The sequence below is a fragment of the Cetorhinus maximus genome, chromosome 16 (assembly GCF_964194155.1).
Source record: "Cetorhinus maximus chromosome 16, sCetMax3.hap1.1, whole genome shotgun sequence".
Taxonomy (NCBI): domain Eukaryota; kingdom Metazoa; phylum Chordata; class Chondrichthyes; order Lamniformes; family Cetorhinidae; genus Cetorhinus; species Cetorhinus maximus.
This window is the reverse complement of record NC_135894.1, coordinates 61,154,706-61,180,855: the sequence shown is the minus strand read 5'-3', so window position 1 is coordinate 61,180,855 and position 26,150 is coordinate 61,154,706. Positions and strand designations below refer to the sequence as shown.

The 26,150-nt window shown below is 40.1% G+C and overlaps 1 protein-coding gene across 10 annotated transcripts in view; it reads right to left on the bottom strand.

The window, feature by feature from the left end:
- The window catches only part of LOC144691611 (rho guanine nucleotide exchange factor TIAM1-like), a 312,961-nt gene that overhangs the window by 26,446 nt on the left and 260,365 nt on the right, over positions 1–26,150 (bottom strand). For 9 of the 10 annotated variants that reach the window (XM_078559872.1, XM_078559873.1, XM_078559871.1 and 6 more), the window contains 5 exons: positions 13,585–13,761; positions 12,315–12,383; positions 12,095–12,220; positions 1,644–1,752; positions 1,149–1,328 (listed from right to left, as the gene is read on the bottom strand). In XM_078559872.1, the coding sequence (XP_078415998.1) occupies positions 1,149–1,328; positions 1,644–1,752; positions 12,095–12,220; positions 12,315–12,383; positions 13,585–13,761 (661 nt within the window). The remainder of the gene's footprint in view (positions 1–1,148; positions 1,329–1,643; positions 1,753–12,094; positions 12,221–12,314; positions 12,384–13,584; positions 13,762–26,150) is intronic. The other variant, XM_078559876.1, reaches the window with a different exon arrangement.

The following is a 26,150-nucleotide window of genomic DNA, read 5'->3' as shown; positions in this document are numbered from 1 at the left end:
TATCATTTTGCAGTGTTGACAAAACTCACTCCAGGAAATATCAGCAATCCACAATGTACACAATTCATGTAAGACACAACACTTCTGAAAGGGAACAGGGCCATCTACTGAAATTTTCTGAGTTTCCATTTAAAGGAATTACATTTGAAGAAAAAAAATCGAATAGAAAATTAATTTCACCCTTTCCATAAACTTCCATAATAATGAGCATCGCTTTCAATGCATTCCTCCTGCCCAATGGGGTTGGGGGAGGATGGAAACTAGAAGGAATATTGGGCCACTATCTCTTTTGAAAATGAATATAAAAATTAAATTAAATATTTAACCCATGAAAAATGTAATGTGGGTTTCCACCTAAATTTTCTGAATCCTTTGTACAGGAGGTTGATTAGACTCATTCAATGACCAATGTACTTAATAGGTAACTTAATGACAAAGATATGTAGCCATTGTGAGCCAATTGCTTTAAACTATTCAGTATTATCTTATTAACATTTAATAATTAATTCACTTGCTTCCAGCATTTTCTACATACAAAACACAATCAATTCAATGAATTATGTTTCAGTGTTATATGGAGATAGCATGGGAACGTGGTGTTGAGATAGATGATCAGCCATGATCTAATTGAATGGCGGAGCAGGCTTGATGGGCTGAATGGCGTACTTCTGTTCAAGCAAAATTAATCAGTACTATTCTACATAAATGTAATGGCAATGTCTAACTGAAGATCACCATGCAGGATTTGATCTTAAGGAATGAGCTATGATTTGCACTACTCATCAGTGAAAGAAAAACTGTGTCATGCAAAATCCTGAGTAAGTGTGGCAGAAATCAAAGCATAACCAATCTAATAATATAATAGTCAATAATACATTTTCATTAGCATCCCGCACTGACAACAAGCATTTTCTCCCTTACGTTTTCTTGCATCTTCACTTCCTTCCACTGTCACATTCTCCCTTCCTCTCCACCCTCACTGTCACATCCTATCACTACTCTCAAGCTTCTGCCAATGCTAGTCTATAACTTGCTCTCTTATGATGCACCAATGCAACCAGGTATGAAGTAACCCAAGATTATTGTTCCCTGTTGATAAAGACCTGGACAATGAATGAGGACCAAATATACAATCTACACATTCTTACCAGTTAGATGATAATGTTCCTCACTGTCTGAGTCTGTAAGAGAGATCAGCTCCTTCAGCAGAAGGGGATACTTCAGAACACGCTGAATAGGCTTGATCAGGTAGGACTCTAAAGTTGATGAGTGCTGCTGTTTAGGATTCTGGGCATCAAGGAAGGCCTTAAAGGCTGGGTTAACTTTAGCTAAACACAAGTAGTATAAAAAGGAACAGAAGTTGAAACATGCACAAAAAAAAATCATGAAACTACTAAATATTAAGTTGTTAAAAAGATTCTATATTTAGAAAGGAAGGAGTAGAATCTTCAACAGCATCCTGTTTTTTTTCAGTTCAAATTATAATATTCTTCATATACTGAATGTCTGAATTTTATGCTTACACATTCCTTAAAAGCAATGAATATTTCAACATAAAGCTTATCATTAGTGTAAGAGACAAGGCTTTCGTGATGATATAAGAAATGCAATCTAAACTACATACTAAGTTGTAATGCAATTACCTTTAACAAGGACCTTGGGAACCTTTGTATGACTGGCACAGAATGCACTGTATAGCTTAAAACGATCAGCATAATACAGAAATGAACCACCCAATGAGAACAGGACTTTCTGCAAGAGGAGCATGAAATTATCCATTAGCAGTTGATTAATACAATTCCAGCCAATAAACATTGATGATATCTGTAAGTGAATTTTCACCCTGCAAAGTCTACATTTTGTTTGAAGGTTATCTGGAACTTTGAGAGACTTATTTGACAAAGCAATTCTAATTTCACAATACATACATTGGCTGGAAGGGCAATGATTCCTGTTCTGAATTAAGATTCCTCTCACTTTGGCTGTTGTTCCTCTGGCTTCTGAACAAGAATTGCTGCTCTGCTTACTTTCTGGCCTTGCTGATCTACTCTGCTCACTTGTCTATCCTTCAGCCTATTTTCTAGCTCTATCACTGCCCAAGAACATTAGCCTATCCATACACAAATGTCACACCATGTGGCTATTTGCCCATTGCTGACTCCAAGCTAAAACTTTGCTCCTCCACTGGCTCCTGAGCTGAACCCTCGTTTCATTTCAGTCACTTGTTCTGAGGCATTCCCCTCTATACAGAACCTCAGATTTGAAATGTTTTCCTCCTGTAGCTTCCCACCATCACTAGCTCTGTTATTGAGCTGCTCAACAGTTCCTTTCAATTCCCACACTTACCATTTGCCACCCTGCCTTTTCCCTAGCAGAGATGTCATTTTCACGGTTTTAAATCCAAGGGCTGAGAACTGCGGCACACTTGGTTTCACCTTTCATTGTCATATCTGACTTTACGTTAAGCAGTGCAACAAGACTCTCTTCACCCACAACTCCAGCATTATCCTGAAGGGCAAAGACAACTTGTAATCCTTTGACTCCCCACTCACAGTCTCACCCTCCTGTACATGATGACAAATCAAATCAGAAGTATCTAGCCTCCTGGAACAAAGTGTCCAGGTAACTTTCCCCCTCCCTGATACGTTGCAGTATCTGAAGCTCAGAACTTCAGCTCATCAACTCTGAGCCAAAGCTCCAAGCTCCAGACACTTACCGCAGATGTGGTTGTTCTGGATCACATTGGTGTCCACCAGCTTCCACATGCTACAGCTGTAACACATCACCTGCCCTGTCATCTTTATTGTGTATTATTTAATTAATTAGGTTTCAAGTTTAGAAATCTGTAGTTAAATTAAGTAGTTTAACTAGTTAAGCTATAAAGTTAATGCAATACTTATATCTCCCCACTACTGGTTTAAACTCCTGCCCCTGTTTAGGGGGGTAAAATCTTAAAACTCACCAGTCACCCACTTGCCCATCTCCTCCCCCTTCTCATTGAATTCCCACCTGCAATAAATTCCCAAGTTAGGACACATTCCTCATCGCACTCAAGCCTTTGTCTCCACTCTGCACTGCTACCCTGTCTAACTTATTACCTCTTAACCATGCAACTTCCTTGTCACTTCTCGTACCTTACCTTCGATCTCCCACAAATGACCTTTAATGCTACCTCTTCCCCCCACCCCTACGTTCAGCTGCCTCAGCCCTAATTCTCTGGCATTCACTTTCCAAACCCTATTTCACTCTTAAAAACCTTTCTAAAATCTATCTTATCAACCAAGTTTTTGGTCATCTTTCCTCTACTATCCTTTGGTTCTTTTGAGCTTTATCCATTATGAAGCATCTCGGGAAATGTTTTGACATGTGGATAACATCCTGAATGTAAATTTGTTGCTGTTTTAACTTATCATCCTTTACCTCACCCTGATCCTAGGAAGTCACAGGTATCAGAATAGCCACAATGCGACTCTAAATCAGCTATTTTGCTAAACATATTTTGCATACACATCATCTAATTTGCCCTCCTACTAAATCTTATAGCTTGTAATCTTATAACTTTCTTTTAGTTTTACGAGTGATGAGACTCTTATCTTGATTCAGTAAAGAGTACAACATTGTCATAGAACAGTTCTGTTTTTTTTAAACTGGGATTATTTGCTTGCAAACTACTGATATCTTCTTTTAGGAACATATCAATAATAAAAGGGTAGTCAAAGGAAGAGTGAGGCTGATTAGGATCCAAAAAGGAACATACGAACGATGAGGATTAGGCCATTCAGTCCCTCAAGCCTGATCCGCTATTTAATAATATCATGGATGATCTGATAGTAACCTGAAATTTGCATCCCACCTACCCCCGATAAACTATCACCCCTTTGCTTACCAAGAATCTATCCACCTCTGCCTTAAAAATACTCAAAGACTCTGCTTCCATTTCCTTTTCAGGAAGAGGGTTCCAAATGCTTACAACCCTCTGAGTGAAAACATTTCGCCTCATCTCTGTTTTAAATGGGCAACCCCTTATTTTTAAACAATGTTCTAGGTTCTTCCACAAGAGGAAACATCCTCTCCACATCCACCCTGTCAAAACCCTCAGGATCTTATAGGTTTCAATCAAGTCGCCTCTTACTCTTCTAAACTCCAGCGAATACAAGCCTAGTCTGTCCAACCTTTCCTCATAAGACAACCCGCCCATTCCAGGTATTAGTCTGGCAAACCTTCTCTGAACTGCGTCCAATGCATTTACATCTTTCCTTAAATAAGATGACCAATACTGTACACAGTACTCTCTAAATGTGGTGTACACTAGTGCCGTGTACAACTGAAGCATAACCTCCTTACTTTCGTATTCAATTCCCCATGCAATAAATGAGAACATTCTATTAGCTTTCCTCATTGCTTGCTGTACTTGTGATTTTTGTGATTCATGCACTAGGACAACCAGATCCTTCGGCACCTCAGAGCTCTGCAATCTCTCACCATTTGGATAATCAGCTTCTTTTTTTATTCTTCTTGCCAAAATGGACAATTTCACATTTTCCCACATTATACTCCATCTGCCAGATCTTTGCCCACTCACTTAACCTATATATCTGTTTGTAGCCTCCTTATGTCCTCTTCACAACTACTTTCCTACCCATCTTTGTATTATCAGCAAATTTGGCAACCATCCCTTCAATCCCTTCATCCAAGTAATTTATATAAATTATAAACAGTTGAGCTCCCAGCACTGATCCCTGTGGCATGCCATTCAAAACATCTTGCCAAATTGAAAAAGACCCATTTCTGCTTCCTGTTAGATAGCCAATTTTCTATCCGTGCCAATAAGTTACCCCCTATACCATGAGCTTTTATTTTCCGCAAAAGTGTGGCACTTTATCAAATGCCTTCTGGAAATCTAAGTACAGTACATCCACCTTTATCCACAGCACATGTTACTTCCTCAAAGAACTCCGATAAGTTGGCTAAACATGATTTCCCTTTCACAAAACCATGTTGACTCTGCCTGATGACCTTGAGCTTATCCAAGTGCCCTGCTATAACTTCTTTAATAACAGCTTCTAACATTTTCTCTACGGCAGATGTTAAGCTAACTGGCCTGTAGTTTCCCGCTTTCTGTCTCCCTCCCTTCTTGAATAATGGAGCTACATTTGCTATCTTCCAATCTCATGGGACCTTTCCCGAATCTAGGGAGTTCTGGAAAATTAAAGCCAATAGATCAACCAGCTCACTAGATACTTCTTTTAAGACCCTAGGACGAATATAAGAAGGACCACTCCAACAATTTACTCAGTACCACTTCTCTGGTGACTGTAATTTTCCTGACTTCCTTCCCCACTTCCATTTCCTGGTTTATAGCTACTTCTGGGATGTTACCTATATCCTCCATAGTGAAAACTGATGCAAAATACCTGTTCAATTCATCTGCCATCTCCTTGTTTTCCATTATCAATTCTCTAGACTCACTTTTTATGGGACTAACGTTCACTTTGTTAACTCTTTTTATTTTTTTAAAGATTTATAAATACTCTTACAATCTGTTTTTATATTTCTGGCCAGCTTTCTCTCATACTCTAATTTTTCCCTCCTTATTAGTCTTTTAGTCTTTGCTGTTCCTTATATGCTGTCCAATTTTTTGGCCTTCCATTTATCTTTGCAAAATTATATGCTTTTTCTTTAAGTTTAATACTATCTTTAACCTTTCGAGTTAACCAAGGGGATCTTCTTATGGAGGCAAAGGGCATGGCTGATGTACTAAATGAATTCCTTCCATTTGTCTTCACTAAAGAAGTGGATGTTGCGAGGTGCAGCTACCAACCGTAATGGAGGGTGAGGAATACCAGAACAACCTCCAGATATGAAGGCTGGCAGCAAAGTAAGCAGGATCTTTCCTAATGAATAAGCAGTCACAGCGGCAGGGTGTTTACGGGTTTTGAGAGGTAGAAGGTCGTGCTCAAAACCCCATAAACCCACTTTACAGTATAGGGTGACAATGATAAGCAAGGGCTGTCATTCATTAAGGCCTATTACAACAAAATCCTTCAATGGTGGATCAGCTGAAAGTGGACAAAAGGTTCCAGCAGGGTCTTGTCCTCAATTATACAGGCGTGCCTGATGATTGCAGCCAGGAAATGCCCCACCCTAAGACAGTGTGAGGCCTGCTGTGCAACAGGTCTCCATACAGAGAATTCTACAGAATCTTAGGTTACTGAGGGAAGTAAGGGTGGAAATTAGAGGTTTTGGCCACAATCTTCCAATCCTATTTAGATGTGGGGGTGGTGTCAAAGGACTGAAGGATTGCAAATGCTATACTCATGTTCAAAAAAGGGGAGAGGGATAAACACAGCAATCACAGGCAAATCAGACTAATGTCAATGATGGGAGAACTTAGACATTAGACGGAATTTTCCCTGAATTAAGTGCGGTGACGGGCATGAAAAAAGACATTTTTCATGCTGGCCACAAGGGTGGAATTTTGCTCTATATCATCCGCTTCCTGACTCATTAATTATGCAGGCATAGGAAACACACCATATTGCTGGCAGGCAGCTTCTGAATCACCGCGCACACAGTTCTCAATATTTGCAGCCCAGGACCGCTTCAGTGAAGACATGGCGCTGAAAGCCAAGAAAAGTTCAATGACCCGTCCCTGGCATGCATTTTGGAGGCCCGCTGTGATGTCCTCTATCCCCGCTTAGGCCGCAGGAAGTCCTGGCTTAGGAGGCAGTGGCAGAGGTGATCAGTGCCAATGCTGCACAGAATAGGTTGGCCATCCAGCACAGAAAGAGGAAGAATGATCTCATCCGTGCCGCCAGGATAAAGCAACCATCTCATCACTCTAAGCTCACACACTCAAGGCCATCACATATTCACTGGCATCTCACTCGCTGCCAGCTCAAGGGAGGTCACCACTCACTCTCTCAGATATACTCACATCTCCATCTGGCATCTTCTCCTCCAGAGATTGCGTCCTCAGCCCTCACCATCTTCAGGCTACCTGCACAGATCAACATGTGGCCCCACACACACACTCTGGGATAAACCACTTTCCCAAGCAAAACCTAGCCTGCAGACGTTGAAAAGCCATCCCACTGGTCTGGTAGGCAGAGACCTGTCAGTGAGCCCCCCTAAAAGAGATGTAGTGCTGCCTGCGAAGCCTGGTGCTGATGACCACAAGTGCTGCCTGAAGCAAGGTACGCAAACAAACCTCAAAGTCCCGAGTGAACTGCAGATTTTCAGGTGCACATCGCTTATGTACAGTTGTGAAACACGTCGGCGTGCTCATGATCCAGCACGGGGCGGATGATTCCAGCGAGCAGGGCTTATGATGAGATGCTCAAGTATTGAAATTAGGTTCCCAACATGCGGTGGCATGAAACACGACCCACCCTTGACAAGTGGAGTGGGCAATCACAAACTGGTTTTATGATGACGTGAGACCGACTTTTGTGATCTCCTGATATTTTCCGCTCCTGACCTTTATGACGCCCACTGCAAACAGGAGCGGAAGATCCCGGCCATTAATTTGGGAAAGAATTAATTACTACTTGGAAAAAGTGGAATAATAAATAATGCAAGCATGGATTTGTTGAAGGCAAATTGTGTTTGACTAACTTAGTTGAGTTCTTTGATGAAGTGAAGGAGAAGGGAATGAGGGTAGTGTGATTGATGTGTATATAGAATTTCAAAAGGCATTTGATAAAGTACATCATAATAAAGTTACCAAAACTGAAGTGGATATGAAATTGATAATGATAGAAAGTAGACAGTAGTGGTGAACAACGTTTCTCAGACTGGAGGGAACTGTGTGGTAGTATCCCCCAGGGATCAGTATAGGTGTCACTCTTTAATTTAATGACCTAGACTTGGGTATACAGGGCATAATTTCAAAACTTGCAGGTGGCATGAAACTCGGAAATGTAGTAAAATAGCAAGGAGAATTGTAACAGACATCAGGTAGATGTGGACTGGTGAAATGGGCAAACAGGCGGCAGATGAAATTTAATACAGAGAAGTATGAAGAGAAGCATTTCAGTAGGCAGAATAAGGAGAAGGAATTTAAAAGGTGCAGGAACAGAGAGGCCTAGGGGTGTGCATTCACAAATCTTTGAACGTGGCAGGACAAATTAAGAAGGCTGTTAAGACGTTATAAATAGAGGCATACAGGGAAATTCCACCGACTTGCGGATTTAACTCAGGTACATGTGTGCAATCCTTTCAGCGACAAAGGCTACTGCTTAAAGCATTTAAATGAGGTGTTTTCAATGAAGTTTTCACCATGGATTTAAATTTATTGGTATATATGAGCCTCCTGAAACTCACCATTGAAATAAAGATGAAAAGTTTGAAAGTCAATTCCTGGGCTAATTAAAATACAATTGATCATTATTGTAATCAATAAATACTCAGCATGCACAAATTATTTCTATTCTGCTATTGGGAAAGGGTTTGTTGACAGTACTTTTGTTGAGAGATTTATTTGTGCACTTTGGAGGTATTGAAACTCAAGGTCAAGATGGATGGTGCCATGGCTACCTTGGAATAGACCTCGGATGGAAACAAGAAGTTCAGTAGAGAAGGCAGCAACAGCCTGTAGTGGAGAGACCTGCAGATGGTCGGCAGTGAGGGGAGCTGCAGGAGGAATGCAGGAAGAACCACCCATATGACAGGGTATACAGATAGCTGCAATTGTCATGCCAGATAGTGGCAGGCATTTACAGCCTCATAGAAGACCTGCTCTCTGCTAAGCCTGGTGGCCACTCATTCACAGTGACTGTGGTACTGCAAACTTCCCTCAAACTTTGTTGCCTCCAGGTCTTTTCAAGAGACATATTCTGGTTCTTCCAGTCAGCTGCACATAAATGCTTAAGACAGGTCACTGATATAGATGGTTTTCCAGGACTGGCAATTATGTCAGCTTGGCCTGTGATGACACTAGGCAAAAAGAATGGATGTTCAATTTTGTGTCTCTGGCTTCCCACGGATGCAGGGTGTCAGCAACTGCACACAAATATCAGTCTGCGCATCGCTAGATCAATAGCTGTATTTGTAAACTACAAGGAATTCCATTTGATCAGTGTTTAGCTGGTGTGCAAATACAAGAAAAGGTTTAAGCAAGTGTGGCAGATTCCAGGGGAGCTGCAATAATATTTTCATTGTGCTGCAGTCCAAGCTCCCTGACATCTTTGCACCTCAAGCAGAATTAAGGGGTGGCTACAAGGAGGAAAAGGATACCCCCCTTCAAAGTTGGTCGATGACTTCCATGCAGAACCCAACCAATATCCCAAAGCGATACAACGACAGCTATATGACCACTAGATGTATCACTAAGGAAATGATCAGCATGCTGCAGATGCACTTTAGGTGCTTGGACTGATCTGGAGGGGTGTGCTGCATTCTGCACAACATTGCACAACAGCAAGAGTTGGAACTGCAAAAGAAACAAGATGTTGAGCACAATCTGGTAACCAACCATCCACCCATTGCACATCCTCCCTTTGGTCCTTGTCAATTAACATCTTCCTATTCCACAACAAGCTACCTGGTAAACAAGAATGGACAACAAGGTGCAAAGTAATAAACTGTGTGAGATTCAACGGAGAACAGAAACTTAACATAACATTGTGTAAAAACCTATGTGCATTGCCCGGTCAAACTACAAAGCTTTACTATTCCTTTACCTACCACTCATATGTGATGCAACCCAGTGGCTTTGTCAGAGACAGATAGACAGGCGGCACAGATTCCTGCTTTGATTGCTGAGATGCTCTTAGCCAAAAATTTCTAGGTTTTGGAGCCCACGAATGCCCCACCAAAGACTGTTCAGCTGTGTAGGAGCAGGCTCAGCCATTGGGAGAGGAAGCAGCATGTTACATATTGATCACATTTGGGGGAAATAGAGGTGACAATGGGTGAGAAGTGGAAGTTCTTTGAGTGGAGTTCATGCTCCAATGCCCCTTGCATCATCATTCATCATTACTCTCAAAGGCAGTGTACTATCACTCTGCTGGAGGGCAGCTTGGTGTTGATCACTGACATGATGTAAGGCCAATGATAATCAATCTGTTATCTGATTTAAAGTGCCAAGCATGTTGACATTCAGAGACTGCATGGATGCGGGGAAGACCTGCATGGATTTATTTGTCACAGTTCTGGTCTCAATATTATAAAAAGATATAGAGGCATTGGAGAAGATGCAAAAAGGATATAAAAGAATTAAACCAGAACTAAGAGGCCATGCTTATGAGGAAAGATTGAACAGCCTGGGTTTGATAGGATAGATGTAGAAGAGATGTTTTCACATGTGAGACGGAGCAGAACTAGGGGCCATAAATATAAAACGGTCACTAAAAAGTCCAACAGGAAAGTCAGGAGAAATCTCTTCACTCAGAGAATGGTTAGAACGTGGGATTTGCTACCACAAGGAGCAGTTGAGACAACTAGCATTAATGTATTTAAGGAGAAGCTCGATAAACATATGAGGGAGAAATGAATTGATGGGCTCGATGAAGAAGGGTTGGGGGAGGCTCACATGGAGCATAAACACCATCATGCACGCAGGTCTGTTTTTGTACCATGCAACTGTGAATGATGGTCCACTGATCTGGCCAATGTATTCCAAGGAAGAAGACATCAACAGTCCGTGACATCAACCCACTCATGCTTGAGTTGGACACCTCCTCTGAAATTGACAGCAGTGAGCATGGAAGGCCTGCAAGTACATTTCAGATTTACTGCTCCCCCCTCAATAATTATCCTTTTCATCGAAGGCCCCTGGATATAGAATCTGTGCCTAATTAGGCAAAGTTTGGAAAGGAATATGTTCCCTGGCACAAACTTTCCACGGCTGTGACTGCCACCACTGTCTGCTCTTGCTAGCTTGTGACCTGGGATTCGCCAATTGAGATCAAGTCATGGGTTGTACATCACATTCACTGGTACACACTGGGAGCATGAAACCCAGTAGTAAAATGAGAATTAGTTATCCATGTTTAAATCATACATTGCAATGTGCCAAAATAACTTCTGGGTTTCAACCCACTATTGCATGCCTCCCTCACTGCTCAAAACTTTCCTCTCAGTAAGTTATTGGACCCTGTAGTGTACAAAAGCAAAGGCATTAAGCTAAAACTTTATAGAACACTGGTTAAGCCCCAGTTAGAGAATAGTGGCCAATTCTAAGTATCACATCTTGGAAGAATGTCAAGGCCTTATAGAAGGCAAAGCTTTACATGAAAGGCAAAGATAAAATACTTCAGCAAATGGAGACTTCAGCTACACTGAGAAAAACAGGGTTGTTCTCCTTACAGCAGGGATAGTTAATAAGAGATTTTGTAGCGCTGTTCAAAATTATGAATGGTTTTGTTACTGTAAGTAAAGAGAAACTGTTTCCAGTGGCTGAATCGTTGGTAACCCGAGGACATGGGTTTGAGGAAACTTTTTTTAAATGCAGCAAGCTGTTATGATCTGGAATGTACCACCTGAAAGAGTTGTGGAAGCAGATTCAATAATAACTTTCAAAAGGGAAATGGATAAACATTTGAAAGAAAATAATTGCTAGGCCATGGGAAAGAGCAGGGAACTGTGACTAATTGAATAGCTCTTCTAAAGAGCCAGCACAGGTCAATGGGAAGAATGGCATCATTCTGTGTTGCATTATCCTATGATTCCATGAAAATTTGGCCACTGAATATCCAATTAAACTTTTCAATTTGCACTCATAAAACTAAAAATAATACAGCCAGGTAGAAACAGAAAAGTCACACAGTGTTTAGTGATGTAACTTCCTACAGATTTTCTTGAACTATACAAGAAACGTAAATGTCGTCTTAGTCATATAAAAGACAGTATTAAAACACCCACTGGGTTCTGCCTCCCTCCTTGTGCTATGGGTTTTTCATACCAGCTTGTGTTATAGATTTTTTCAATATGTTTTTCACCAACAGTGTCATTTTTTCATTCCTTTATCTAGTGAGATTTTACTTACTGAAGAAAAATGATCAAGGCCATAACAGAAAAAAATACCAGGGGAAAAACTGCATACTGTGCAGGAGAAACTGATCATAATCTGTGAGCCTTGAAACAATTTTACCTTGAACTGATTGACTGTTTCAAGCTTTTCAAGGTCTGAAACCAATCTTACACCATCTTCAAGTGTTTTCAAGAATTCCACTTGGAACTGAACCATTTCTCTCAAGTTTCCAAAAAGCACATCAAGCTGAAATATAAACAGCAAACCAATTGTCTTATTCACAAAACAATAATAAGTGGATGTCTTATAGCCATGCCTGCTTGAAAATTATTTTCATTACCTCATCTTGAGTAAGAAAGACTTCTTTCTGCAGAGGTTTCAAATATTTCTCCAAGAGATAATTCAGATCCTGTGAACCAAACATTAGACTTTAGGCAGATATACAAGGAATAATTTTGGACCTTTATTCGATAAAAATTCTCAAGTTTAAGAGTGAGCCTAAGTTTACACATCAGGGTACTAGATTTAACTTCTTCATAAATCCATATTCAGGTTCCAACAAAGTTAAGCCAGAACTACTGCACTTTATTTTTCAAGATTATAAATTTAGTAATTAACAGATCAAAGCAATATTCAAAGGTAATTCACAATGATTTCCACAATGAGAGTTTCTGCGTTATTTCAAACTGATCATCTTAAAAATATTTTAAAGCAAAAATGCTGGAAATATATAACCTGTTTGCATGTGTACCCTTTGTCAGAACATTAAAAATACTGCTTAAAAACAAACGAAAGTAATATTGGTTGAAGTAAACATACTTGTATTATAAATATCTGCTTGATAAATAACAAACACAAACATACAACATGTGCAATCATTTATGAAATTAACTTTTAAAATACTGAAATGCTCTCATCTTTCTTACTATATTATATTAGAATCATACACTTACTCTAAATGCTAAGTTACTGTAAGGTAGTTTGCTATTGAGGAAGGGGTGCTCCAATCTGAAACCAATAGTTAGCTCCAATCTGTCTTCAGAAGACAAATAGTTATTTTGGTTGATTTTAAGTGCAACAGTTACAAAAATATTCAGTTTACCCTCCCACAACTTTCAATCCTCCTCTCTTGAAGGCAGTCACACAGGCGAGGATACGGCTCTAGGATCAACTGTCAACTTGCCCAAGTGGCTATTCTTCATGTGGTAACCCTGTTATTATTAGCAGATTAATCTACCATGGAGGGCATCAGGGGAAAGCCTGATTGTATCTCATCAGGTATCCACACACACTGCGCTGTGGCCATTGGATAACAATTGGGAACAAAACCCCACGCTGATTTTGCTCTCCCAACCCACAGATAGTAAGGCCAATTATACAGTCTCTCTGCTACCTCAGCACCTACCATTCCACACATTTAAAGCTTAAAGGACAATATTCTGTCAGAGGAGGTGGGACAAAATAGGCAATAAATTTAAATAGTAGTCTAAAATCTAATGCATTCACAGTACTTAAAAGCAAGATAATAAGTCAAGTATCATGAAAAGTCACATTTCTCCTTTTCAAAACAAAAATGAGATTCCTGTCACTGCTGTATCCTGTGCTCTCACCTTTACATATGTCTGTTCTGTTTCCACTAGTTCACAAATGACCTTGCGTAGTTTATCAGCATCAGTTAGTTGTCGAGCTGGTACTTGGTGGGGTAAAGAATCCAAAGGCTGTGATGACATGTCAGATGGACTTAGTTCATGCAGACCACGACAAAATGCTGTTACTTGCTCTGTGCTCTATAAAAGAAAATAAGTGATTAAAGTTTACTTTTAAAATATTTTTGGTTCCAAAAAAGCATATTTAACCTTCAAATGAATTAGAAGCTGTTACGCATAGTGCATCATATTATCATAAACTATTTTGTACAATTTCCAGAGTAAGGTAATGTTCAGGGATGATGTCTTCGATTACATTCCTCAGCCTGAAGCTACCTATTAACAATACTACACAATTAATTTAATAGGCTTGAAAATTCCTTCATTCTAGCCATCAAATGTTTATAAAATTTGCGAGAAGCATGGGAAAGAACATACTCTCTCTGAGTTATGAAACCAAGATTACCCAAAGCAATATATCAAATGCTCATTGTAGATACAATCAATTTGAATCCTTGTGGATAACTTTGTCAAAAGTTTCAGGTGAAGTGGCATAGAAGACCCAAATAGCATTCACAGCATGGTCGCCGACTTCTGGTACCTGCCACACAGGATGCCATATTAGTGAGTGCATTGAGTGTCCGCTGCAAGTATTCAGAGTAAGATCATAACATCAACCAGGGTGTTGCATTGATTTGATGCCAGCACCACCATTTTGGAGCTCAATGAAGAGGGAAGAAGAGTGGGTCGACAGAAGGTTTCTCAATAGCAGGTCATATCTACCCAGGGTATTCAGGGAGCAATTCTCCTACGTGAACCTAAGCGAGGAACAATGGGTGAGGCATCTGTGCTTCACTAAAAGTGCCTAAAATCTGCCACTTCAGCAGCCTCAGGGCAGGGAAAGGACTGCATTGCCAGTGACTGTGAAAGTGACCGTAGTGTGAACATGTATGTGTCTGGTTCCTTCCAGGCTGGATCTGGAGATATTTGTAACATTTCACAATTTGCCATCCACTGTTACACAAGGGAGGCCACTGATGGGCTGTATTCAAAGACAGCAGACTACATTTCATTCTCTCTTGCCAGAGACCACCAGGAAACTTCACAAGGATTGTTCGGCTTCCGCATGCTGCAGACTACAATTTGCTGCATGTACTTCACTTTGTAGACCCCGCATATGAATTCTGAGATGTACCTCAGTTATTTCAACTTCCTCAACACCCAAATGGTGTGCATCCATACACAACAAATCATTCAGATCAAAACCATGTGTCCTGGCAGCAGTCTTGATGCCTTCATTCTGTGGAAGTCCACTGTGCCATCTGTATTTGTGCTACCACAAAAGATCAAAAAATGGCTACTGGGCAACAAGAGCTATCTACTGACGATATATGGCTGATGGCTACAGCATGCATACAATGAAAGCTATGCTGTAATATGAAATGTAATAGAGCAGACCACTGGCATGCTCAAACAATGCCTCTGCTGCCTGGGTTGCTCTGCAGGGAGCCCTGCAGCACTCAGTGGAAAGTGTCTCTAGATTCATAGTAGACTGCTTATGCTGCACAACATTTGCCATCATAAAGGCATAGCATCTGCCACAAGCTACACAGCAAGTAGCTGAGGAACAGGAGCATGAGCAGGAAGAAGGGAGAAGGAAGAAGCAGGGACAATGTAGACAACCCCTTTCTGACTTTGTATAAGGAACTCTTCAGAGTACATTACAAGTAGCTGCAACCCCAATTCCCCATTCGCTCACCATCTCTCCTTTGTTACTGAATAATAAAAATAATGTAAAAATAAAAGTCAACTCAAATTAAACATTCCAAACCAAATTTATAAATCAAAGCATGCTATGTTGCATACAAACATCAACTAATCATACTTGTGCATTCCCTTAGTGTCTATCTTTTGTGTGCCTTTGCCTGTCCTAGTGCTCCTATGCAGTGCTACCCTAATGGCTACAGCATGGCTGGTGGAGCCTAAGCGAGGACAATAGCCGAGACATTTGTGCTTCACTAAAAATGCTGAAAATCTGCCACTTCTGCAGCCTCAGAGTAGGGAAAGGACTGCATTGCCAGTGATTGTGAAAGTTGACCGTGGTGTGAACATGTATGTGTCTGGTTCCTGCGGGTGGCTGTGGAGGATGACTTGGAGTGGCTCTGGGCCCAGGAGATCCAACTTCAGACTGCAGTATTCCAGCGTTTTGCAGCAACAGTTTGGGCTGGCTGGCTGACAGGCAACAAGGACATAGAGTATGGCAGTGGTTCAAGGATGAAGGCTGTCACCCCGAGAGGGGACAACAGGCTTGTGCCTCTATGGGCACCCCTCTTCCCCAAGGCTGCACCTAAGCAATCCCAGCAATGTGTTGGAGAACAGATTGCTGGACTGTTGCAAGACTCTGCCCATTTGAACAAAGCAGCAAGCTGACCTTTTTTAAAAAAATTCTTTCATGGGCTGTGGGCATCACTTGCAGCATTTGATGCCCATCCCTCATTGCTCTTGAACTGAGTGGTTTGCTAGACCATTGCAGAGGGCAGTGAAGAATCAACCACATTACTGGGGGTCTGGAGTCTCATGTAAGCCAGACCAGGTAAGGATGGCAGATTTCTTTCCCTAAAGGACATGAATTAACTAGATGGGTTTTTACGACAATCAACAATGGTTTTATGGTCACTATTATTGAGACTAGTTTTTTTAAATTCCATTTTTTTTTAATCAATTGAATTTAAATTCCACTATGTCCCATGTCCCCAAAGCATTAACCTGGGCCCCTGGATTATCAGTCCAGTGACATTACCGCTACGCTACCGTCTCCCCATTGCTTGACTGACCTGACACTGTAGCATGTTTGGATTCACAAATGTCCTAATGAAGTCGTTCCCCCACTTCATTGTTAGAAAGGATGGGCTCCAAGCTGTGTGCAAAGTCCTGTGCAAAATTGGTGTCTGGCTCCTTCACATTCCATGACACTGCATACAGATTTCTGCAGGCCTGCCACTGCCCTAAGCATTTTGTTGTGCACATCCATCAGCCTTCTTACATGGTCTGCCCCATCGAGGTGCTCATCTGAGTTCTTTGCGGCAGAACATGCGTGCAACCTCACCCTGCGGGGAGCAGTCACCTGCACTCCCTCGCCTCCTGCACTGGCTGCAGGCCACTCGTGCCCACATCTCACCACATATAGATCCCACCTGTAAGCTATATTCTAAGTTATGCACAGTGTCAGTATCCGAGTGGTGGGTGTGAATGTGAGATCAAGTGACAGTGTTTCTTCATCATCACGGTCTTCTTGCTGTTCCACCACTGCCTGACCAGGTTACAGATCCTCCGTATCTGAAAGGAGAAAGGCACAAGGAGAGGGGGAAGTAAAAGGTGCATGCTTACACCATCTACAGCTTCTAAATAAAAAGAAATTGTGGGACAAAGAGGAAATGGGACGTGAGGAGGAGAATTCAGTATGAAGATACAGTCATCTTTATCATTTCAGCCCACCACTGGATACTGGCCAGGGCTCAAAAATAGCCCCTCCAATGATGGCCAGCAGTGTCTCTTCCATGGGGTAAAGACATGTAGTCCTAACTGTCCTCTGCCAGTTAGTACCTGCTGCCTTGGCTAATTCAGCACCTTGTCCTACAATAATGAAGGACTATGTCAAGGATTGTGGTGCAATCTGTTTGGATGATGAGGCTTTCATGGTTGAATAACTGGCAGTTGTTTTCAAGCTGTGAGGTGTGGATAGGAGGGTTGCAGCAGTGTAAAGCGAGTTTGAGGGATGAGGTGAAATTATGAATTTTAGGTACGAGATGTGCTTGTTAGAAATTCTTGGCAGGTACATGATGGGGGTGTAGTGCATTGAGCAGTGTGAAAAGCTAATGGTGAAGTTGGTGGGACACGGCATTTGAAGATGCATTCACAGGCCTTGACCACTTGCGCGTGGTCATTGAATATTTTGTGGCATTGCATTTAGGTTCTCAGGGCTTGACTCTTGGCTACGATGGCTGATCCCTCTATCTTCTGAGATTTTCCTGCAGGGCCTCATGGCCCCCTTTAGGTAGATGGCACCTCTCCTTCTCTGCACCTTCTTGACCAAGGCCCCCACTGCAGCATCAGCAAATCTTGGAGCCTGCTCTCTGCCATGTTGTACCATTCTTTTCTCTTTGCTGGACCAGAATCAGTTGTAAAATGATTTGCGGCACCTGTTCCAGCCGTTATACAACTCCACTTTAAGAGATCCAGGCTCACTTTAAGTAATGCAAGCTCGCTTTCACTCGAGTTAAACTCTCACAAGTTTGGACCCCCTGCTGAGGCAGGCAACCACTCAATAGCACAGTTAGTCCTAGATGCACGCTGCGATCATATTAATTAGCAGGCAACACAATGTTGGCATGCTGCCTACATCGGAAGCAATGGGTGTGGGTTAATCATGCATAGTGATCCCTCTGTCTGTTTTCAAATTTAGCTCCCCAATCACCAAGTTACTTTTTAAGAACAACAAAATAAACTGAGAAAATCATAAAAGAGAGTACTTTTTCTCTAAGGTACAATACATAGATTCAAAAGAAAATCAAAAGATTGCTATTTTCAGGGTTTGTTTTTTGTCCCTTGCACTTACCCACTATGTCTTGCTTTGTGCCTGAAAGTTGCTCTAATCTAGGTTACAGTTACACTCCACAGGAACTCCATTGATTAACCTAAATACTAGCTCTTTAGGGAATCCAAAATTAAAACCGGCTAGTTTCTACTTAATTCTGTGAATTCTAAAAGAAACATTTGCTGTACTGTTAGAGTAAAAAATGTTGTTTTTTTAAAAAGGCGTTGCTTGGAAGAGGAAGAGGAAGTAATTTGCTTTGAAAATACCCTATGCTATGTTTTTCTTCTTTTTGCACAATTATCAAATCCAAGCATGTCTTGTATACTTTCTGTGATAATTGACTTCTCAAACATTTACCCGAAGCAAGTCCTTAGCCAGTTACAAGAACATGTATATTTTGCTCATTCAGACTTTTCACAATTGAAAGATTAACCTATTCATTGGTAAATACAATTCCACAGCACCAAAGCAAAATATACATTTAAGCTTTGCATGACATGGGCCTTTAAATTATACCATGGAATGCAACTGTACAAATATTTAACACACTTTATCGCAATTTCTCTCCCATTATTTTAGTGCAGACATTACCCCATTTAAAATAAGTAGGTTAATATCACCACTGAAACAGCAGGCAGTGATTTCTGTAAAATTCTCATTCATTCACATTCTTCCTTCATGTACCAGTTAAAACTTGAAATTCAGTGATTGACTCTTTTTAGAAATAATGCCCAGCATTAAAGTAGCATTGACCTGCCAAGGAGCTTTGGACTATGCCATTTCCTGTTAGATTCCTTGATGGACCTTGAAGTGGAATGATGATTAGCATTGCAGAGCCACTTTACATATTGCCCCTTCTTTAAGGAACTTCTGAACTCTGTGAAAGAGTTTTATTTAAAATTGCTTTCTTTGTGACTTTAGCAACAATAATGTAGCTGCTTGTCCCTTAACAGAAAATTCAATGCTGAATAATATAATGAAAAAAGCTTGTATGTCCCTTTGACTTACAAGGGCAACTAAGAGTCATACGGATTCGAAACGTTGACTGTGTTCCTCTCCGCAGATGCTGTCGGACCTACTGAGTTTTTCCAGGTATTTTTATTTTTGTTTTTATTTTGGATTTCCAGCATCCGCAGTTTTTTGCTTTTTGCTTTTAATATGCGGTCTGAATGGGTGGAAGCAATATCTGATACTTCTGACCTAACGTGGGGAGATTGGGATGGCAGAGGTGGGAGAGTTGTGGGGGGTGGTGTTGGGGGGCAGGATGTGCAGTGGGCAAGAGAACAACTTAACAATGAGTGTGAGTGAAAAATGCAGGCGTACAATCCAATTGCAAAATCTAAACTGGCAAGTTTCCAGTGGAATATGCCTGTGAGCCATGGCTGCCCAATCCCCTGCTCCTCTTTAACCTGAGTAACATTAGCATTATCAATACTGTTATGTGGAAAATATTGCCAAAGCAAAAGCCAAGGGTTTATTAAGAAAAAGTCAAAATTCAGAACAGCGGCGTACAAAGTACACTGTGACATAGATTAAGAGTGGCAAGAAAATGGGAACTGCCAATAGGAACATTAAAGCCACATCTTATCAACACAGAAAAACAACTGGAAAATTGCTGATATCCCATTAAAAGGGTGGAGGAAAAGGAAATAATTCCAGTAATTACATATCAAATAACAGAGTGACAACTATTCCAGCTGAGATAAATCATCGGTTTAAAAGTCTTCTACCATCCTTTTCTGAATCCTGTCCAATTTAAGAAACTTTAAATTCTTTCTTTAGTTTCTCGAACATGCTTGAAATGCTTCAGGAACCAGGATGACCAATTAAAACCACTGAAATTAAAATAAACTCTGAGGACAGTTAGCTGCTCACAGTAAAGCTCCAAGCAGATGGTTTAACTTGGTTCTGTTTAAATTAATCTCCATCACATTTTTCATTCCTCTTGAAGTATATAAGCTAGTTCAACAATCCAAGTTGAAAGCAGTGATTACACTAGTCAGAATAATATTGCTTCTAAAGGGCAGAGGAAACCCTCATGCAACAGCTTATTCTTTGCTCAACTATGTCCTTGCATCCTCATAACTGCACATAATGCTATAAATGGCTGAAAACGTCAAGACTATTTGGAGGTACTACTTGGCTGAAAATTGTATATAGTTTATACTGATCGATGTTCCAGTTGGCACGCCCATAAAACCTGCCCAAGACATCAATCTATTTAAGCTTCAGTGTCTACAGACTCAGAGTTCCAAACTTCCTAAATTACCAATTTTTCCTAAAATTTTCAATTCATAACTCCTGATGAAATATTAATATTCAAATAATAGTATTAAAATCACTCAGGTGTCACTCTTACTGTAATATTAACACCATCAAATCAAACACAGAAAATATCAACTCCTTATCAACGCCTGTTGTCTTCTTGCCAACTAGATTTAGCTTTTTCAGAGGCAAGTCCCAATCCAGGACTTGAGCACATAATTTAGACTGATATTCTAGCCCAATACTGAAGGAATGCAGCATTACAGGTAGTGTCATCCTACATGAGAGAAGGCATTACACCTATATGCTTTCCCCCTTTTCCAATGGTTGAGAAGAATGTTCAAGATCTATTGTTAATACGTTGAGCAAAAAAGGAGTTCCCTAGTATCCTAGCCAACATTCCTCCTTCAACTAATGCCACCAAAACAAAATTGATTATTCATTCACCACAATGTTTGTGGAATCTTATTATGCTTACTATGTTCATCTACACAATAGCAATCACTGTAATGCTAAGTAATTCATTGCACATGAAGCCTCTCAGACATTTCTGAGATACACGTGCAATAATCCAGAGACTGGACTATGGAATGATGGAGTCTGGCTTCTTCAACACCTGTGGAAAGGGAGAGAAAAGTTAGGTATATAAAGTGAAAGAGAAAGATAGAGAAAGAAAGGCAAGAGATAAAAGGCCAAGTACTGTTGTAGTTGCTGACTTGTTGCAATCATTATCAGTTCTACGTATATAACTATGTTTGGAACTTTATATGGAAGAAATTGCAGAACCAGTTATCTGGCTCCACACACAGAAGCCCTTTATAAATTCAGGCTTTGCTTCTTTCCTCCTCCCCTTCAATAGAGATAGGAATAGGCTTGGGCTATTCAGCTACTCGAACCTGTTATGCCTTTCAATTAGATCATAGCTGATTTGTACTTAAACTCCATTTACCTGCTTTGATCCTCTTTCACGCTTTGTTTTCTTAGGTGATATAGACTTTCTGGCCTTAAAGGGATAGGCCAGATTAATGCAACTCCATCTTAATGGCAAAATAATACATCATAATAAATATTCTTGTCATTCTAAATAATATAACTTACAATGAGCAATCCAATGGCAGATCCATTGGCAATTTATTAAAAACATCAGTGCACACAGATGCCATGCCTCAGATACCACATTCTGTCTTAGATGCAATACAATTTGAAAGTGCTATCTGCTTCTGACCTGCACTTCTAAACTCCAGAATTAAACTGATAAGCACAACTCAATCTGCAAGGTTATTCTACAAAGTAATTTGTAGTGTGAGTGACCTTGTACTGGTTTACTTAACAATTATAATTTGTGGCTTTATTGGGACACAACTCCACTTTAGCAGTAAGATAAAAGCAAAATACTGCGGATGCTGCAAATCCGAAACAAAAACAAAAATACCTGGAAAAACTCAGCAGGTCTGACAGCATCTGCAGAGAGGAATACAGTTGACGTTTCGAGTCCGTATACTCGAAACGTCAACTGTATTCCTCTCCGCAGATGCTGTCAGACCTGCTGAGTTTTTCCAGGTATTTTTTGTTTTTGTTTCCACTTTAGCAGTGTTGTACATGGCATTACACTCCTGGCCTTATTGTAAAGCAACATTTCTTGTGAGAAAATGAGTGATCTGCTGGTACGCGTTTAAAAAAATTGCATCTAATGAATCACACTTCAAAGTACCAAAATTACGTATTTAAAAAATTAGAACAAAAGGAAGTTTTTCCTGCTGATTGCTTAATCTGGCCTCTTCTCAAGAGGGATTTACAAGCAACTGTCAATCTGCAAAAACTTCTTTTAACAACAAATCTCAAATTAATCTTATTCTGTGCTTACTTAGTTGGATCACCTTTGCCCAGGGACTCTCAGCAATGGTTTAAAAGTACAGGCCATCTTAAAACACAGCTCTGTCTTAATAGCTAACCTGTAACCCGATTACTCATGAACAATACCACAGGTGATGAGCTACTTTAGGCATAAAAATGTGGTCTACTTTGATGTTAATCTAATTCACAAATCAAAACACACACGTAAATAGGTTTGCAATGCCTCTGGTATTTTTATAACCATAAATCTCACTCTAAATATTTCACTAATGATGATTGCTCCTTATATTCCACATTGTAAAAAATACTGAAACTTCAGTTATTCCAGACCCAATCTGGACTGTATTTTTAAAATATTTATGGCATCTAAGACAAATTGATTGTTCTATCCTTAACATTGCTGCCAGCATTTTACAATTTTACAATACAACAGTACAATATTAAAACAGCTGGGTTATTCCAGAATGCATTCAATGTAACATCACGACAATCTATAGATTTTTTTAACATCACAATTAGCTAAAATTGTCTTTCCTAATGCTGGAAAATAGTAAGGGTAAGTAATTCAACTAATCCTAATTTTTACACCAATTTAGTGTAAAGGGAAAAGTTATGCTAACATTGAAGCTCATTTAAATCACATGTATTTTAGTGAAGAAAAAATTACTTCGCTGCTGGTTGAAAATAAAATGAGGTTTTCGTAATAAAGAAAAATGATAATGTTCACTTATTTATTGCCATGTTCAAACTGCGATAGTGAATTAAACTTTAAAAAAATTAATTACATAGAAAGGATTTCAAAACTCAAGCAATAGTCCGGTGCCTTTAGGTAGACAGTGCCAAAAATAATTACCCTATTTGTGAGCGATGACTGGTTCAAAATCAGTATACTCTGTGAAAAAAAAACTAGGAAATCCTTCTGCTCTGTAATCTCATGTCTAAAACACAACTTCAGAAAAGGGACCTGACATATATATTATATACAAGTCATCAAGGCTGACGGCACTATCAAATTATTCACTTTGACAGCAAAAAGAATCAGACCACTCATTCATCCATACTCACTGTTTACAATTTAATTCCAATTAGACTGGAGGGGCTTCCCGTTCATAAACATCACAGGCAGAACAGCAACCAGCTTGCATGGCATGTGCAGTAAGATAGAACACTGTCACTTTGAAGAGCAGGAATAGTTGAACCAACCAAAAAAGGCAGGCTACAGAAATAATATATTACTTGATAAAAAGCTGGTGGGGTAAATTAGTAAACCATCCTCAAATTGATTTATTATTTAATCCTGGGAATAAGGCCAACTAGAAAGAACATAAGAAATAGGAGGCCCCCTGAAGCTTGCTCCACCAGACAATAAGATCATAGCTGATCTAATGCGGCCTTAATTCCACTTTCCTGCCTGTCCCCCATGATGCTCAACTCCCTTGTCAATCAAAATTCCATCTAACTCAGCCTTAAATATGTTCAATGAACGAGCCTCCCCTGCTCACTGCACAAGAGACTAAGGACCCGCTGAGAGAAGAAATTCCTCCTCATCTCCATCTTAGTTGGGAGACCCTTTATTTTGAAACTGTACCCCCTAGGTCTAGATTCTCCTACAAGGGAAAATCCTCTCAGCATCTATCCTGTCAAGCCTCCTCAGAATTTTATATGTTTCAATAAGATCACCTTTCATTCTTCTAAACTCCAAGAGTAGAAGCCCAACCTGCTCAGCCTTTCCTCATTAGACAACCCCTTCATCCTACATATCAGTCTGGTGAATCTTCTCTAAACTGCCTCCAATGCAAGTTATGTCCTTCCTTAAATAAGATGACCAAAACTGTGCACAGTACTCTAGGTGTAATCTCAACAATGTCCTGTACAGTTGTAGCAAGACTTCCCTACTTGCATACTCCATCCCCCTTGCTATAAAGGCCAACATTCCTTTTGCCCTCTTAATTACTTGCATTACCTGCATGCTGACTTGTTGTGATTCATGTATCAGAACACCCAGGTCTCTCTACACATCCTCGACTTGTTGTAGAGCATTGGATACCACTCGGTAGGTCTTAATGAAGTCTTCGTAGTCTTAAATAGGTTAACTGTATGTATTTATTAACTACAAGAGCTACATACATATATGCTGTAAATGGTTCAATCTAGGAGCTGTCTCCATGTTCGCTTGTTGACACAACTCTGTCCAACATGAGACTGACTCCTAGGTGTGGGCCATGTGTTCTCTTGCATCACTGTGTGAACGATACTGCGCTCAGTCCCATGTTAATCCTATATGTGCCAAGCCCTTATACTACACCACTCACCTAGCCTTCTGTAGTCTCTCTCCATTTTGTTATGACCGCTGGACCTTGTAAGATGGTTATGTTTAAACTGTTTCCTTTAATTCAAGGTAAAATTGAGTAGTGGAGAGAGGCGTATGACCTCATATGAACTCTGCCCAGAGACAAGCCCATGTGACCTGGAGACACAGGCCCAGGTTGAAACTTATTGAAAGTAAGCTGCAAGTTTTAACACCTGGATTCAAAAGAGAAGGCAGCTGTTCTTGCTGCCTTCAGACTCTGAGGCAGTCAGGCAGGGGGATTTTGGGGGAGAAGACCACAGTAGGCACTGCTATGCCAGGCAAAAGAAAAACATTGCTTTTGTGTTAACCACCAAGTGGAGGGTTAGTGAGGACAGAACCCATATTTGAGGAAACAAGGATTGTGAAGAGTTAAAGGCTCACAAGAGGGTACCTCCAATAGGAAGTTCATTTGATTATGCTCAAAACTTGAGTGAAGGGGATTATGTTTAAAAGGTCACTGGAAGATTGACCCTGTGAAGCAGGGGGAAGAGATCCTGTTAGAGCCAGAAGGAACTTTGGACTTTAAATTCAAGACTACATGCGTAGGATTTTCGGTTGTGTTAAGAAGTTGTTAGGGAATACCTTTTCTGTAGTTTAGCGTATTAATTGCCTACTAAGTAATGTTTAGTTGATGTTGATTTTTGTTTGTTACAATAAAAATCTTACTGTGAAAACTTGCCATGTGATCTTTTGTGTGGGACACTGGGAAATTTATATTTCTTTTGAAAGTTATCGGTCTCTAAGGGGATGTTGACAATTTAAATAAACCTGCTTTTCTATTCTTCCCACCAAAGTGGATAACCTCACATTTTTCCACATTATACTCCATCTGCCAAGTTTTTGACCACTCACTTAACTCACCTTTGCAGACCCTGTGTCCTCCTCATAAATTGCTTTCCCACTTATCCTAAATGATCATCTATATTTTCAAATGCTGTTATGCCTGCATTTGTGCTTTTATTGCAGCTTGAAGGCTCAATATGTATTTAACTACCCTGATATTTATATTTTTGGTTTTAATTGGATCCTTTCTCAAATTTAAAAAACCTGCAACAACACAGCTTAAAAATAAGTTTTTTTTGATAGAGACATAGGTGCAATTGGTAGTTTCAAGGTCACCATTTCGGAAATTAGCTTTTTATTTTAGATTTTATTTAATTAATAGAATTTAAATTCCCCAGGTGGAGAGAGTTGAACTCTTGTCTCTGATAATTAGTTCTGGCATCTGGATTACTAGTCCAGTTATGTAACCACTATGTTACCATATCCTTATGCTTATTAAACATTTATTTATTTTTCAGCAGCATTTTAATTTTATTTAGATGCCTTGTTTGTCTTTCTCCATTTAGGATTTTGTCTGTCTTTAATTGAAGAGGAGCCTACAACAACAAATGATTATTATAGATGTAAAACGAGGTCTGTTTCTGTTTTAAGTAATCTGGTTCTCTTCACACACACATTTTCAAT